Source organism: Thunnus thynnus, chromosome 16, assembly GCF_963924715.1.
Source record: "Thunnus thynnus chromosome 16, fThuThy2.1, whole genome shotgun sequence".
Classification (NCBI taxonomy): Eukaryota; Metazoa; Chordata; class Actinopteri; order Scombriformes; family Scombridae; genus Thunnus; species Thunnus thynnus.
Genome location: NC_089532.1, coordinates 7,850,682 through 7,868,791, shown reverse-complemented (window position 1 = coordinate 7,868,791; position 18,110 = coordinate 7,850,682). Strand labels below are relative to the sequence as shown.

The window sequence follows — 18,110 nt, the reverse complement described above, 5'->3', positions numbered from 1 at the left end:
CAGAATTTACATTCATATGCTATTTGTAGTTCTGTGCCATTACATTTTACATTTATCGAACATATTCAGTTAGCCTTGTTACTTTTCAATTTAGTTATCTTTATAAACCTGGAATCCACCTAGATTATGTACAACAAATCAAATATGATATTCGTAGTTTGTGATTATTGTCTACTTTTAAGTATGTATGTACTAAGAGTATATACTACTAATGATAGTTATGTACTCAGTGGTGGACAAAGTGTTCAGATCCTCTCTCCAAGTACAGTATTATCTCTGCTGTTCCTTGTCAGTGTATATGTTATGTGAATTAATTATTATTGCTGATGCATCACTGTGAGAGCAGCACTCGAATGTTGCAACAGGTCATGGTAAAGCCAATTTTGTCTACTTTATATCCTACCTATACAGTACATTGTGTTTTAGATCATATGGTTTGTATGTAAAATCCTCATCTGCAAAGTAATTAGCCTACAGCTGTAAAACATGTATAGTGAAGTAAAAAAAGTACAAAATTTAACTCTCTAATGTAGTGGAATACAAGTAAAAAGTGGCGTAAAACGGAAATACTCAAGTAAAGTACAAGTATACCTCAAAATTGTACTTTCTCCACCACAGTTACAGGACTTGTACTTGTAACAGAGTACATTTTTATTGTAGTATTGCTACTTTTAAGTAGTACTACATAATACTTCTTCCACCACAACTAAAAAACTTAAATAAAAGGGCTTTGTAGTTCTCTAAAAGTTCCCAGTTTTAGAGTTTTTTTTCACCCTGCAGTTACATCGTGTTCAGTAATGCGTTACACTTGTTTTGAAGTATCCTCCCAGTCAGATGGTTGGATCAACCTATGCAGTCAACCTTGGATATAATGCCTCCGCACGGACAGTCGAGCCAGCCAATCAGCTTGAAGGAGGCGGGCGCTGTGTCCCCGAGGCGTCCAATCAGAATTCTCGGTCGTTACCCAGTCAATTAGAAGCAAAGTTTTTTGCGTCTGTCGCTCCTCGATACTAGACCTGCCTACTGCCTGCCTGTACGCTGTTGAGAGAGCTCCTGCTGGGGGAAAAATAGAGCAGATAGAGGAAGAAAAAAGAGGCAGAGTTGGAGGGGGGAAAGAGAGTTAGAGAGAGAGAGAGAGAGAAAGAGAGAGAGAGAGAGAGAGAGAGAGAGGGAAGCCGGGGGTGGACCGTTAATTTCATCCACACACCGTCGTGAATGCGTGGAGGAGAGTAGGCTGAGCTATACAGTGTGTGATATACTGCTGTAACATCACCTCGCCGAGGACCGGGGGACGTAAGAGAGAAGCCGCCGTCTATATATATAAAGCTTTATAAATACATGTATAATATGGATCAGTACGATGAACAGAATGATTACATGCAACAAGAAGACGACTGGGATCGGGATCTCCTCTTGGATCCTGCATGGGAGAAGCAGCAGAGAAAGGTGAGACACTGACTTCCTTACACCCCCGTGAAGGTGCGGATGTGTTGCTCGTGATCATAATAATAATAATACAGCTGATTATTATAATTATAATAATAATACTAGTTATAATTATTATTATTATCACAGGAATGAGGATTTCTAATAGGCTACGTGTGCTTGACTACTTTGATGATTTATCAGCCAACAACCACCAAACACGTACTGGTGGCTGTTTAGTTCAATTAACAGGCTCATTAACTCAGTGGTCGTCACCTGTGGGCCTTTCTGCGACTTCAGCTACTTTTTATCATTCTGCTTCAAAACTTTTCCCACACAGACACTTGCACATATCCTGTTCTAAAGCACTAAAGCGTTATGAAATTTCCTGTACCAGCGAATTACAGGAGGCCCACCCCAGTGAGGAGAGAGAAGGGGGGGGGGGTAAAAAAAATAATTAAAACTGGACAGGACGCCCACCTTTCCAGCGCAACAGATGTCAGCCATGCGCTTGACTGCATATGGTGTGTGACTGGCCCCTCCTGTCATCTGGTTTATGATGCGACGTGGATTAGGCCATGCTTAACAACCCGGGGGATGGTGTGTGTGTGTGCGTGTGTGTGTGTGTATGTGTGTGTGCGTGTGTGTGTGTGTGTGTGAGAGAGAGAGAGAGAGAGACAAGAGGAGGGAGACCCACCATAACACACTTAGCGTCCTCTTAATTAGCCGCATTTACGCGCGGATTCTGCGCGTTAGAAAAGCACAATACTGACTTTTTGAGGCAAATAAATAGATTTGTATTTGTTCTGGTGGCTGTTTTCTGTCGGCTGATCACAATGTGGAAGTTCCCCATATATTTATTAATACCTAACTTCTTTAATTCAGTCTGTTTTCCACGTATGATGAATAGACGTACCGGGTCATCTTTATTATAAAGAGCTGTAAGACATCCATGTATTGTCCTAACAAGCTCAGAGTTTTCTAAACGCCTCTCACAACTGCTGCTCTTTTTTTCCAGGCAGAGTATGAATGGTCGATTTTCAGTGAAGGGGTGCTACTTTTTTTTTTTCCCTTACTCTTCATACTTTTTTCCTCCGCTTTGAAAAAGGGGGAAGAAAAAGCGCTGTGGAATCTGAGTAAGCGCTGCGGTTTGGGCTGGGCTTGCATGGGAGCAAGCGTGCCCAAAAATGGTAATAATCGGCCCCTCTCGCTGCCGTTGGAAAAACTTTTTCCCCAGTTTCTTTCTTGCACTGCGAAGCTCTCCGGCTTCTAGTTTCCTGGATTATGTCATCGGCGGGCTGCTACCGGGCGAGACCGATTTAAGGGAAGTGAAGGAAAGGTATGCAAGGCTGATGTCAGGTGTGAATAAGCAGACTGGACTTTTCACTGACATCAGACGACATCATCTGGTGCTGCTGCTGCTGCTGCTTCTTTAGTCCACAATATAAAAACTATTCTTGCAATAAAGAGAGAGTTTGAACAGGCCCGAAGGAAGCAGTACCTGACAGTTTGGTTCAAAGACCCAAATGAGTCCATCATGGTGAAATATTCTCCCATGATGACCTGCATATTTCTGCGCCTGCATGACCCTCATTGATCCAATCATCCTACGGAGAGCAGGAATGTTTTATTCATCTGTTCCTCTCCGCAGAGAACAGTGATAGCTGGTTGTGATGAGATCTGACTAGATCCACAGACAATTACAGAGAGAGAGAGAGAGAGTGAGAGAGAGAGAGAGAGAGAGAGAGAGATAGGTGACAGCAGCAGCAGCAGCCCCCCTGGCAGGCATGCACCTCTGTCCTCGGCCTCAGGGGGAGCATAGTTAACTTTTGTGTACACACACAAAGACACACACTACCCAAATTCCCTCCAGGCTTCAACAATCAGCTTTGCTACTGATGAGCAGATAACCTAAAAGCCTTTCATGTTTGTAGATTCTTTCCCCATTGAGAAAAAAACGTTATTTTTATAGACGTTATGAGCTGTTTAGTGTGTAAATGAATCAACCTACATGTAGGACGAGCTGCCTGAGCTTTCAACATGTCGGTTGGTTAATTTAAACAGGACACGAGTATTTAAAAATGAGCCACAGACAGGGCCCATTAACAGTTGGGATTTGTCTGTTTTTATTATTATAGTTGCAAACAGATTGCAGACAGAAGACATACGCATGAAATAGTAGCTTAAAATTGTCCAGTGCTGGAAATTTCCCAGCTGTGCCTCCCTCTGTGTTCTGCTGCACTTCCCCTAGAGCCTGAAGACCATTCATTTGTTTGTCAGAGAGTCAAAATTGGAAACTAGCAAACAATTTACTGTCAACATAATCCTACTCTGAGTCACAAACTGTGACGGTAAACTAGACTTAAATAATGAAAAGAAAAAAAAAACAAAACATTTATTGCTCAGGTGAGGACCAGAACTCACTGTTTTGCAATTCACTTTGACGCACATGAACCCAGCATGTCAGAGAGTGCTTAAAATATTTTGAGTCCGATGCAAGTCTTAACCTGACCCCTGGGTATAAAGGCGCTGGTATCCTCTTATCTTGGAATCTTAATGTCTTTGCAGACCCAGGTGTCCCAGGTAACTGATGCCAGAGGTTACTTGAAGTTGCAAACTCTCACATATTTTCACCTGTATAACATATGACACTATTTATCACTCTGTTTCACAAACAAACAAACATCCACACCTCGTCTAATAATCATTCTGTAACAGTTTCGTCTGTTGCTTTCATAGCCGGAAGGTGGAGTTCAGGTGTCGACTGTCGTGGCTAATTTGTCCAGGTTTGTCCTTATATGGATATAAGCAGAAGTACCTTCGATTAGGCCTGCCTGTAAAACCTCCCGCCTCCCATTTCCCATCTCCCACACCCCAACCTCTGTATTTCCAAACCGCTCCCAACCCACACCCACATTCCCCTGCTCAGACTGTACAAGCCAAGTCACAGATAAGATCGACTCATTCCGTGATTTGTTCACTCATTTGTCTCATTTGGTGACTGTGAGCCTCAAATTGATGAGTCTAGACTGATTCTGAGTCCTGGCAGATGTGGATCATAATCCTTTTTTTTTTTTTAAAGATGCATGTCATTCTCTGATATACTAAGTGAAGAAAAAAGATGAATTATATAATATCTATTGTGTTATTTCATATAACCTGCTCAATGAGTTTATGGATGTTTCCTCTTTGGAGAGTAATCAAGTTCTGGGCGTTGAGGCTGACGGGCAGCAGCAGCAGCGTGTTGGTCAATACATTTCTTCGAATCGTGATGCATGACTCAATTAATTCACCCCGCAGGCCAACGGGGCCATGCAGGAACTTGTCTTTTTGTGTGACAGATATGCAGGAAGTGTTCACTAAGCGAATCAAGTCATCAGACATGTCACCACTTTACACTTCCCACTTTGGCTAATCAGCAGTCCCTGGGCGGGGCTGTTGCTGGCAGCAGGCGTCCAAACTGAGCATCCTGACCCACATCTAAAGTAACTGACATTTCACCGCCGCTGGACAAAACAACACTTACTATGTCTACAAAAACAAGCCTGCTTTTGTTCTTTATGCCCAAGAATTTTTAAAATACAATATCTGACAGTTTCTAGGTTCAGGACTCAACACAGGGATCTTTCAGTTCATGTAAGGAAACCTAAAAAGAGTTTTGTGTTGTTGTTTTTTTGTTTGTTTGTTTGTTTTCCCACAACTGCAACGGTTTGCTAGATTGCATAATAGGATGGGTAATCTGGCCACCTCACAAAATGCTTCCTGTCATCAGATTCCTCTGTTCCCATGATGCACCTTTCGCAGCCCTGTTTTAAACAAAAGAAGAAGAGCGTCACAAACCCGGCGATGACAAAGCAGGGAATGACAAGAGTGAATTCCCCTCTTTTCTCTCTCTCTCTCTCTCTCTCTCTCTGTGTGTGTGTGACAGGCGGCTCCGCTCTCCACCCTGATGAAGGCGTTATGTGCTGAAATGTTGGTTCTTTTCACTACATAAAACATGAGCGTGCTAGAGAGTGTGTCACCCTCCTCTCGCCCCCCCCATCACCACCATATTCAATAAACTGTCTGGCTGTCATGTGATGTTTTTCATCCTGCAGCTTGGACTCTGTAAACTAATGTCACCCAGAACTGCACTTGATTAAACTCACATGCAATCAAGCACGTACATAGCTCCTGCATGATATTTTGAGACACTTAAATTAAATTCTGTATGATTCTATGAAAGACGTAGTGTAGTCATCTGCAGGTCATTCGTTCAGATTCCGTCAGAAAGTGTCAACACAGAATAAAGACTAATGCTGAGGTGCCCTTGAAAAATGAGCTCACACTTCCTCACATTAAAGTCATAAACTGACACTTTGGGAAATATGTTTATCCACTTTCTTGCTTAAAGTTAGATGAGAAGATCAATACCACTCTCATAACTGTGTTAAATATGAAGCTACAGCCAGGGGTTGATTAGCTTAGCTTAGCATAAAAACTGTAAACAAGAGGAAACAGCTTCAAAGGCTTACCAAATGTAACAAAATCCACACACCAACACCTCTAATGCTCTAAAGGGAAATCAAGAAATAGTCCTGCACATAACCCATCATAAAACTGCTACTTGTCATTTTCACACTTTGGATTAAACAAACAATATACAGAGTGTTAATTAATGAGGGTAAGAGGTGCTGATATGTGGAATTTGTTATGTTTGGACAGCTCCAAGTTAGCTGTTTCCAGTCTCAATGCTATGCTAAGCTAACAATCTCCTGGCTCCAGTTTCATATATAACAGACAGGTGTGAGAGCGGTACCAAATCTGTCATCTACCTCTCAGCAAGAAAGTGAATAAGCTTTATTTCAAACACTGTTGAAACATGAGGAGATGAAACAGCCCTCCATCTCTGTCTGAATCAAAGGTGCTGCAGGGAAATGAGCAACTGTCTGTTTCCCGGCAGGAGACGGTTCAGTGTTCCTCAGTCACTTAGTCATCTGTCAGGGCGGCTGCCGCTCTCTCTGAAAGAGTAAGATGTCAGAAAATTGAAGATTCCAGCAACAGATATCTTAATAAAAGACTTGAGGACTCTCGAGTTTTGATAATCCTGCATCTGCTCGCTGTCGTGGTGAACACAGCCGGACTATAAATCCCAACAGGAGCTTCCCGCTGAACCAATTATCCCGCCCTGGTCACGCTGTCAGAGCCCTGTCTCGTTTGTTCTGATTGATGGGGTCACAGGCTGACACCCCAGCTGAGAGGGACCAGGAGCATCCACATGCCCTATCACAGGAAGTTTTATGTGCGTGCTCCCGGCTCACCCCCAGGGTACAATTAAAGGGTGGAGTCCAACTTTTCTTAGACCAGAAGTTCTCCTTCGATGAGGCAGATTGTCTGTTATAGACTTAAAACAGAAGTTTAGTTCACAAGAGTGCTTTTACCTTATTTCTGTTGCCCCGGTTTTCCCAGTTGGGATTTGAAGGTGTGAGCCGCCACCAACAAGCTCTCTTTTCTACCTACTTGTCTCTTCATCCTACCTCTCTTCTGCTCTTTCTCTCTGGCTGTAAATCGATATTGCGAAACTCTGTTGGGGTTTGATCGAGCACGTTTCATAATTAACCGAAACATCTTGTTATCTGCCGCTAATGTGAAGCTTTCAGTCAGGAGGAAATCTACTCTTAATAGCCTGAAGCTCCTGGCTGATGTATAGTGTGTCAAAAGATACTGACCTGTGTCTAATGACTCTTACATAACCCGACTCTACGTCTCAGGGAGGGGTATTGTTCCCCCCTGTGTGGTGCATTGTGGCTCTAGTTGGAGAACTGGTGGCACTGTTTACTCAAGAAAAGTCAATGGGACAGCTCACAAAGCCTTGATCCTTTAGAGCGTTTATTGAACTACCCACACATGTCGAAAATAAAAGGGATCATATGACTTCATGTCAGGCGAAGTGACAAACCCACAGAGAACTCTGCAGTTCCCCTCAGCTTTATTGAGGGGAACTTTTTTGGTTCACTTTTACTGCGGGTATAGTGTCGTTTTTGGCCGCAGCAGACAGCTGATCTCAACGCTCTAAAATCCCTCAGTACGCTACCTGCTCAGCACTAAACGGCAGACAGACAAAGATAGCAACTTGCAGCTAAAGAGACAGATCTTTTTTTCTAGAGGTGGTGGAGACCAAAAATAGAGCTAAAAGGAGATTGAATATTGGGCTTACATCCGCCACGTCTCCAAACACGACTCCAAATGAATGCTAATGTAACTGCATGTCTGCTGGGTGTGTAAATAGTCAACTGTTTGCTAAGAAATTCATCATGTCAACTGAAAAAAATATGTCAGTATTGTGTTCAAAGCTTGTTTCTGCTGCCCCCAAGTGGCCAAACAAATCATTATTGCGGGTTTAACAAGCTAATTTGATCTTTAGAAAATAAAATAATGTTTTAACATTGTTGGTTATGTAAAAGTGATCAAATAGTAAAAACTTAAAAGCCACAGACACAAACCCAGACTCACCAATAATTGGTAATACAATTCTATCTTGTCATTAGGTCTTGTTTCCTAAAATGTGTGTAGGTTGCTTTTTGGGTTTTCCAAAACAGTTGCATCATCAAGTGCAGAAAGTTTATGATACATAACAGAACTTTTCATTGCTGCTATCTTTGGATATTGGTGAAATACATCACTTATTTGTGTTTGTCATTTTCTTTCTTTTTTCATTCATTTTTCATTTTTGTCTAACAGCTGAATCACCACTTCTTGAGAAAGCCCATCGCAACTGAAAGGCAGTAAAACCTCTGATCCTCTCTTGCTCTGGAAAACATTTCCATGCTAAAGATATGCAGTTCTAGTCCCTGAATAGTTTCTCCTTTATTTGTTTCAGGAAGGTGAAAGCTAATTCTTCCTCATCAGGCTATACACTACATCTGGGTTTTTTAGAATTCACTGTTTGAAAAGTCAAATGTGAGCAATTACCAGGCTCTTATCTGAACAGCTCCCAAATGCCAGGGCCCTGATGCAAATTCTTGCATAGCTTATTTTCTCAGGCTTGTGCTCCAAATTTAGAAACTCATACAGAAATCAACTCCAGGCTCTTGGTTATAGGTCATTAAAACATTTTTAAGGCCAATTGTGCAATGAATGTTAATGACTGAGTTACTTGGTTATGTTTGACTGTTTTGCATCATTTGAGGTTTCATGACTGAAGATTCATCCTGCACAGACTGGAGTTAAAGTTATATTTGGAGCTCAGTGGCAGATTTGAGATCCCAGACGGAGAGCTTTTTGGATTCCACATCCACCATGGGATTTAGGGTCAAGGTGCATTTCCTGTTGAGCAAAGAGTGCACAGCTAAAAACCTGCTCAATGCTCGGCCACGTCTGGAACCACTACGTACTTACGGTCACATGTCTTCAATAGCATACGACCCAGAGGGGGTTTATAGGCGATCCGTCTGCATGTTTCCAAGGAATTTTCCCCGCACCACATGGGAAGGATGTAGTCAGGTCTTTCCTCCGCTAATGCTATTAATCAAACCACATGCATTCTCAAGTGCATGTGCTCGCTGCGAAGCCTCTCTTTGAAGCCCAGGGGGGTTCGTACTGCACTGTACTCGGGGAGGCCTCGAACATGTGAGCGCATGAGCTCTAAGCCCGCTCACAGGAGCAGCTGCGGTGCGTCTCACGTAAGCGAACGCAGCTTTGAGTAAACAGATACCGTGGTAAAAGCAGGCAGCAGGCACACCTTTCCATTCAGTAGCTGTGTAGGTGGAGCTCCGGGGGGGGGGGGGGGGGGAGGGGAGAGAGGCGGGGAGGAGGCAGTGAGTGGAAGAGGAGGCTCAGACAGAGGAGCTTTCAGGGCTCTGCACAAAGAGAGCGTGTTCAGGAGGCCATCCTTTGTCACATTGTCAACCTGGAGTCAATAATTTATCATCACTGGCCAGGATGGTGTAGAAGCTATCAAATTACTCTTTTCTCTTCAGGTGCTTAAGGGTGTTTCCCCTCCTGCAACATACTTAGTTATTTAGGATGTTAAGATGTAATCAATTACTCATTTGCATATTACTTATTTAAACAACTCCATAGCCTCCACACCCACAAGTCCCATCTCCTCCTCTATTTTAACAAGCAGCCAGCAAACCGTAGGTCGGTATTTACTGACCTGTGTTGGGCAAATGACTTGAAATTACACATAACTCATTGTGTTACATTACTCATAGCTTTACTTGTTACTCAGCCATCAGCAAAGTTGCCTTTAAACAACTCAAAATGTTCCAGACCTTCGCGTTTCATCTTTTGTGTTTAAACACATGTAGATATAAAAACCAAGAGAACAAATAGGCGTAAACGTGTAATTTCAGAAAACACATTTATTGAGATGAACGACTTTTTGACACAGTCTACAAATCTAGCCACATTGTTAAAAAAAAAAAAAATTAAAAACTGCTGATGTAGTCATATGATGTGAGGAAGGGCGTAAAATTATTGGACTCGTTCAAATAAAAATGTCCAAGCACTGAAAATAAAGCAATAAATAAACTGAAGGCTGTAATAGTAAACTATAACAACACGAGCTGTAGCCTGTTAAGCATCTACATGGAAATTAAATAAATAACATGCTTGCCTCATCAGCACTCATTTTCTTCTCTTTTATCTCTCGTGCAAACTCTTGGGGGAGAATGACAGTCGTGCTTGTGAGTCACAGTCATCACAACGAGTATGATTGGCTGGAAAGACGTCATGTGAGAAGAGATTCATAAACACAGACGCAGGATACATGTTTTTCTATCCTCATCATGTCGGGGAATGAATTAAAATGAGATAGCTTAGCCTGATTACAACTACTTATACTAAGTGTCACAAAATGATCAAATTACTGGACATTACGGGACTTTTGGCATCGGTAATGTAATAGACCATGGCTCATTACTGAATTGTAACCCATTATACTATTTGTTACTGGTCATTAATCATAATGTCAAGAGGCGGGAAGATCTTTTAAAGTGGTAACCTGTAAGATCATTATAGTTAGAAAGTGATCCTGAAGGTCATTTTACAGTCAAGCATGTGTTTCACACAGTGATGTCTTGCTTTTTCTTTGTCTGTTCAGCCATGGCAGCCATTACTGCTCACACTAACTACCCAGTTCTTCGTCCTCTGTTTATCCGAAACCAGCCGCTGCTGCTTCTCCCGGAAACTTATCAACGGTTCACTTCCCATGTGGCTCAAGATTTGTCCCCCGGATGGGCCTAGCTGATACTGGGAGTACAGCATTGCAAGGGCTGTAATGACATGGACTAGGTTAAGGTTAAAATGTATATTTTTTAGCCAATCATGGTCAGAACTAACCAAAACTCCCCCCATAAGAAAGGTTTGATACTTTCTTATCCATCAGCTTTTGTTTTTTTCTTCTCTCCTTCCTCTCTTGTTAATTCTTCTCACCCTTGCTTCCTTTGTCTGACTCTTTTTTGCTCTTTCTCACCACTGTCTCTCTCCCCCTGCACAAGATGTGACTGAGTGGGTGGTGATAGATTTAAGGAAAAGTTTTTTTTCCTCGCTTAGTTTCAGCCTGAGTGTGTTGAAATCTCCCTGCAGCCTTATCAGGAGGCCTGTCTTCCATTGTGCAGAGGGCGGTACGTCACTATTATTTGCTCTGCGTGTAAAAAATAGGCAATTGCAGCATTTGAACAATGAAGACAGGATGTTTCTTAGGGATTTATTTACACTATAGGCAATTAAATCTAATTCAGGGGGAGTTAAATTCAATGTAGCGAATCAGGCGTCCTAGGTGGCCGGTGGAGGCGAGGAGTCAGAAGGAGGTGCAACGGTTACAGCCACGGTGCATGAAAAGGACATAAAGCCAATGTTCCTGTAAGTCTAAAATGATGATAATGTTGGAAATAAATCACTCAATCAATCTGTGTTTGTGAGTCCTTGGGAAGAGAGTGTTCTGATGAAAACCGAGGCCAGAGGCTATTTGTTCTGCTGCACTCTTCCACTTTTCTAAAGTGGGACAAGTATTGAACGTCTGAATTTCAATCAGTGGCTGCTATCGATCGTCTGGTCCACCGGCGCTCATGATCAGTTAGAGCAAGAGTTGACTCTCCCTGCAGGCATGTTGCATTACGCGCCGATGACTCTCCGCTGTTTGTGTGATACAGTCTGAGCAATTAAATTCTGCAGCAGCCAACAAGCACTGACCGACATTTCTTCCCCCCCCCCCCTCCTCGTCCGAGCTACTTTCCCTCATCTGTTTCCTGCTGCAGGATTAGTCTGCACGCTCCCGACGTCACCTCATCTGTGACAGTAAACAACAGCAGTCACTGTGAAGTGCTCACAGCGGATCTCATTACAAGTTGTAACAGACACCTCCCCTCCGCAGCCCCACCCCTGGTGGCCCAGCACAAGAGGAGAGCCGGCCTGCTACTTGTTGCTGTGTAGTGGAGAGCCCTTGGCAGACCGGCGGGGCAGCAGAGTGGTTTGAGCTGTGTGAAGTGCTGGCAGGTGCTGCGGCTGGTGGATGGATACAGGGAGGGAGGGAGAAACGGCGGCATCGCCAGTCACTCCTGGTTGATTGTGGAGTTCATCTGCAGCCGCGGCCACTTAGAAAAACAGCTCCTTAGAGGATAGATGTGCGTGTGTGTCGTCCTGACCTTCTTTCCTTCAGGAAGTCTTTTGTCTCTCTCTGACTCTGCTGTGACCTGTGTCTTCCTTTCTTGCCCGTTATAATTACAACCTCGGGTGACCTTCTTCTGATCCAGCTCAGAAAAGCCAGAGAAGAAACACAGATGCCCACAAGATTTTTTTCTTGCCCAAATGAAAACTACTGTTCCCCTTGCAAAAGTTAATGTTATGTTATTTATGTTATTGCAGTCAGTCATATTATAGTTGTGGTTGAAGCTTTTAACATGTACCTTTATAACCTGCAAAGCTTGTCTTTACAGTAGAGCTGCAGCTGACTGAAAAATGTCCGTCACAGTTTCCTAAAGCTCAAGGTGATGTCCTTAAATCCCCTGTTTTGTTTGACCAATAGCTCAAAATCCAAAAATATTGGATTTATTATCAGATAAGACTAATAAAAGCAGCAAAATCCTCACAAATAACAAGCAGGGAGTGGGGAACGTTTGGCGTTTTTACTTTAAAATCACTTGCACAATTAATCATTGATCGAAATAGTTGCAGATTATTTTTCCGTCAATTGACTAATCAGCTCAACTCGTTGCAGCTCTAATATATAATCTGTTGGGTTTCCCCCAGAAGAAGACACTGAAGAAAGTAAAAATAACAAAATAACATTCCTTAATCAGAGATTGATCCATGCCAGCTGATAATCAAACTAAATAGCCATTTTGTTGCCTCTCCATTATTCAGCCAGACGTCGTGTTTACGTTAGCTGATTTCTGTTTGGAAGAGGGTTTTTTTTTTTTGCACTCTAACCAATCAGTAGCAACTGATGTATCCACCCCATCACAGTCATTTTCATCAGAGATTGCGAGAAGGAGGGCACTTACACTAAAAATGTTCAAGCTGAACAAAGAAACATGCCAATTTAAGAGTCGTTATTTCTGTAAATCGACTTACATAAAATTGTAGAGCTGCTGCAATCACATCACTGCTTGATTGTCAGCACTTCTGTAGCCATTATTTGTCACCATTTTTCCTGGATGTAGCTCGGTAGCATACCAGCTATGTAAAAAGATGTCATTCACGTTGTTAATCCCACTGGTGACAGCAATGAGCACAACACCAAACCTATTTTAATCTCTAAACAAATCCGAGATGTGGGCTATTGATTTCAAGGTCTGGATCAAGGCTGATGTTTACACGCGCCGATCCAAACCCAGAGCGCAATTATGCATGTAAATATGGCGAGGGGTATTAACCGTAGAAGAGATAAAGTTACTTTAGGTGCACATATTCAAATCAATGACTTGTGTCAGCTTTTATTATATGGCTGTTTTGAAAATGTAACTTATGGACTGCATTTACTGAAACTGAAGTATTTTGGGCATCTATGGGGCTGTTTCATTGCATGTTTTCTAGCAGGAAGAAGTAATATCCTATTCCACGATATGTCTATAAAGCAGTGAGCAGTATATAACAGGTGCAGCTCGGTTTCTCCTCCACTGCGTGTCATAAATACATTACTCTGAAGTTATGGTCAGCGCAAGTCATGAGGCAATAGTCATGAATACATCACATATCAAGGTTTCAGTTTATAAAGTACCTGGACTTTTTAAAAAAATCCTTGTGTCTCCTGAAAGTCGCTTTCATTTCAGCTTTAGCTGAACTTTGCTGAACTGAAAATGTTGCCGCTTCTCTCTTTGACTCACATGTGGAACTGATAACTTTTCTGTGTTTGGTTCGCAGAAGGATCCCACGTATAAACAATACTGAGGCCAAAGCACATTAGCATATCAGCATCTAGGTTGACTTAGCAAAATGATACGTTCTGAAACAAGAAACCGTGTGTGAACGTTTTTATATGTTCTATAATAAAAGTAGATCTGCTAATATTTTCATCCAATATAAATATAGATGATTAAAAATGACAGATATGTCATATGAGATGCAAAGTTCATTCTTGACCTTGGACACAATAATATGTAATAATAATAATAATAATAGAGCTTTCTCTTATATCTGGACATTTCAATCGTATCACATGATCTTCATCAGCAGATTTGGGTTTTCCCAGTTGTCAAGGAATTTCAGACATTCAAATGTATTTTATTTCTTTTTTTTTTTTTTAGCACTTTTAAGGACTCTTGTCCATGTTAGCTCATAAATTGGTGCAAACTCCATCTGATGATGATGATAATTTGATATGAAAGCTCCAGAACAGCTACCTAATGGTGTGATTGCTTTCTCAGCATTTATTTTTCACTTTTGTTTTACCGCATACTGCCTGCATTCGAATCCATTTTTTCAACTTTGATGAATGATCCAAAATATGACATACCACTTCTAAACCAGTAGCAGCTGACTGAGATCTTTCAAAACAGCTTAGTTGGTTGTTTTTGTGTTATCAGTTATTATCAGAATGAAACAGAATTTAAAGCAATGGGAAGCAGAAGACAGAAACAGATATTATGAGTCATACATTTGGATGAGGTAATAGCTACTTTGGATACAGTACATTGGTTGACCATAATTCCATCCATATGTAACGCAATGACAGAATGTGTGACTATTTCGGTCATGGGTTTCATATACTTTCTGTAGTAAAACATCTAAAAGCAAAAATCCTATCAGATGGGGGTCTGTGGTCTAATTTGTGTCAGTTTAAGGGTCCTTGACATGAAAAAATTTGGGAACCACTGCGTTAAAGGAACGATGATACACTCTGAGGGTGTTCTGATATCAAAAAAATAATGAACATGGTACCGTATAAATATTGTTTGTGCAGCAGCAGTCGATCAAGTAATGCGGTAGCGTCCAGACAAGCTACATTTTCCCAAGAGGAGCGATTTCTGCTGCGGACTGAAATAAAACTGCTGAGGATCAGTACGTGACGCCACCGCCATACACGGACCTGTATGCGTTATTTTTTTCCCACCCGCATTCTGGGGAGACCCACCCTAACCAATCTAACCAATCTAACCAACATAATCAATGAAGGCAACGAGTACTAGCCTAGTACATATTGAAATTTATTTAGACAATAGCTACTAGTACAGAGTGGGCCTAATAAAAGTGCAGCTTTTTAAACTGCCAATCCTATAAAATACAATAATAATGATATTAACAATAATAATAATAATAGAATAAAAGATATAAAAATAGCTTTGATGTATCTACTTTCGCCATGTTGCTGTAGCCTAGCTTGCTACATTTCTCTGGTTGCTTCAATGTAGTGGAGCTTCATCAAATGAAGTAACTGGTAGCTTAGCTCACTACACTTTCCAAGTAGCACGCCCAACACTATTGTGCAGATATATAAAATGTGTTTTCATGAAACAGAAAGTGTCTTTGTTTTCACACTTAATAACAGAAAACGTTGCATTCAGGGCAGTGTGGTGTATTGAAATGCAACACTGATGTACAATGGCCTTAACAGGACACATACAGTACAGTAAATGTATTGAAAGCTTTCTTTGTTCGAGTGCAGTAAAGCTCCGCCCAGCTCAGCATTTCTCTGAGTCAGGTGACGGTCAGCAGTGAAAAAACGCTGCTCCGGCACAAAGCTGCACCAGGACCGAGCCGCACACTTCCCAGCACACGAGTGCGAGGCAAACCGAGTTCGAGCTGACTCATGACTACTGTGTTATGGCTCGGGTGAAGCGGGCCACTGTACTTCCCATCACACTGTTTAGATTGGCGTCTGACTGTTGTCAGAGAGCACCGACAGCTCAGTCATGACTCAGGAGTTGTGGCAGCGCTGAGTTGCTGTAATAACATGTTTACTCCTGTTGAACTCAAAGAAATTCCTTTTCTCTTTGCCGTGCAACCATGCAGATCTCTGTCCACCTTCAAATAAAGCTCTCTTGTAAATGTATTCATAAAGTATAGAGTCTTACTTTGGCTAGAATTTACAAACATACACCAGGATAATATTATTCAAATAACACCTTAGATATGTGCAGATACTGGGTCGTTTTTACCTGCATTTTCTTCCGTGTTTGTTTAACATAAAACCAAGCAGTATGTTCAGTCTGGAGACATACTGTCCGGAGAACAGGATTCTCTACAGACTGGCCTTTGTGCAGTGGGACACTCTTGCTTTGACTCAGTGAAGCGGGAGGATACATGTCCACGCTGGGCTTTTCAATGACTTGTGAATGACTTGCTCAGCATGGCTGCTTTGATGCCTGGGCTCTATTTGAATAGCATCTGCACATGGATTTGCATCCAATTTGTGTGCTGTGAGATCAGCAGAAGTGCTGCTGTCAGGACATGGACACATTTGTTTTTGTCCTCACCAAATATGGAGGCTTTAAGGAAGAGATGTAACAATGATGAGGCAGACTCTCTTTCTTATGTGTCTTAAAAAGCCTCCACGACTTCTTCAGATGAATGAATGGATCTGAGAGTACGACGGTATGTTGATCCAGCAGCAGAAGTTAAAACTGATTTCAGTCCTCCACCGAACCAAACATTTAAATTCGATTACAATCCGTAAACGTGACGTCTGTGTGAGCCGTAGAGGAAATTACACGGCGAACTCTTCACCGTCACAGACGTTTTTGAGGTTGTAAACTTGTGTTGCGTGGGGTGTGTGTGTGAACGTACGTGTGCACGCTGACATGTCGGATCTCAACGAGAGCTCGGGGAGCCGTGGACGTGGGTTTTTATGAGCTTTGACGCAGCCAAGCTGTTTGTTTGTGGGTCTCCAGGCTTTTTTTTGTGGTTGCTACGGCAACCGCCCAGTGTTAGGTGCTCTGCGGCATTTTCACAGACGAGCCACTCTTTGTGAAATGAACTCGGCTGAGGAAAGAGCTATTATAACACTTTGACTTCACATCGTAACACACACACACACACACACACATGAATATGCATCAGAACCGCTTTGGGTCACAAGAGAGTAAATATCAGTGGACTGGTCACAATAGCTGCTATTCTTTGTCAATCTGCACTTTTTGGCTGGCTCACTGCACCGTCAGCATGTGCAGGAACAGAGGAGAGTGTGTGCATGCATGTGTGCAAGCGTGTTGAAGTGTATTTGCTTGCGTCCACAGTATACTGTGAGCGTCTGCAGAATGCATTTGTGCACCAACCGTATGCAGCATATTTTTTTTGTTGTTGTTGTTGTTGTCGCGTTCACGCTCCAGGGTGCATTTGCTTACACGCACTCACCCTCGCGCACACGTGTGTGCTGAAGCAGCAGCCGAGGCGACAGATAAGTGTAATGAGATGACCGCGCTGAGTCGACAGTTTAGCAGTAACAGCCTGTTTGAGTGCCCGTTTGGATGGATGCTGCACCTGAGAGACTGTCGCACTCCATCATGGCTGCAAGCTGGAGGAAAGAATACTTCCTCTTCTCTGGTAGCCCGGGAGGGAGGCTGCTTCGGGACAGTGTTTGTGTGTGTGTGTGTGTGTGTGTGAGAGAGAGAGAGAGATAGAGAGAGAGAGAGAGAGAGAGAGAGAGAGAGAGGTCTGAACTGAGATGAAAAAAAGGGTGTGAAGAGAGAAAAGCAACATTAACTAGCTTCATCAATCTAAAAAATAATTTTTTATGACAGTACTGTTATACTGCACAGAAATTACGGATGTTTTGTGTATCTTTTCATGCATATTTAATTCTAATTCAGCATGACAGATCTGATATCTTTGGAAACTTGTGATCATGACTAGAATACAAAATAAAGGTTTGTGGGTTTGAATAATTCAGGAGTTTGTAATTACAGACGTAGAAAAAAAAAGTCTGAGGGGTTGAAGTGAAGTGTAAGTATTTCATAACAATGTAGAGGTTGAAGAACTGAGTATTGCACTTAAATAGAGCTGGGTATACTTAAATAGCATAGAGTACAGAAAATCAGATCCTTTAGTTTGGCAATCTTGTTAAATTTTAAAAGGGAATTAGACATGGACTTATTCCCCAAACTAAGGTATCAAAAGAGGTGTTGTTTTGATATCACTACCAAAATTCAGGTATCATGTTGGCAACTATATTGTGAAATTTCAAACAATTCCTGTAAAAATGATTTTCACACTTTTTTTCGTCCAAATTTGAGGCGGAGATAAGAGAGAGAGTGGTAAAGAGAGGT

General features: G+C 42.0%; 1 protein-coding gene across 4 annotated transcripts in view; it reads left to right on the top strand.

The window, feature by feature from the left end:
- Window positions 1-1,008: 1,008 nt before the first annotated feature.
- Window positions 1,009-18,110, top strand: part of actn1 (actinin, alpha 1) — a 58,262-nt gene continuing 41,160 nt past the window's right edge. For 3 of the 4 annotated variants that reach the window (XM_067614415.1, XM_067614411.1, XM_067614414.1), the window contains exon 1: window positions 1,009-1,446. In XM_067614415.1, coding sequence (XP_067470516.1) covers window positions 1,339-1,446 — 108 coding nt within the window. In that variant the 5' untranslated portion in view covers window positions 1,009-1,338. The remainder of the gene's footprint in view (window positions 1,447-18,110) is intronic. The other variant, XM_067614412.1, reaches the window with a different exon arrangement.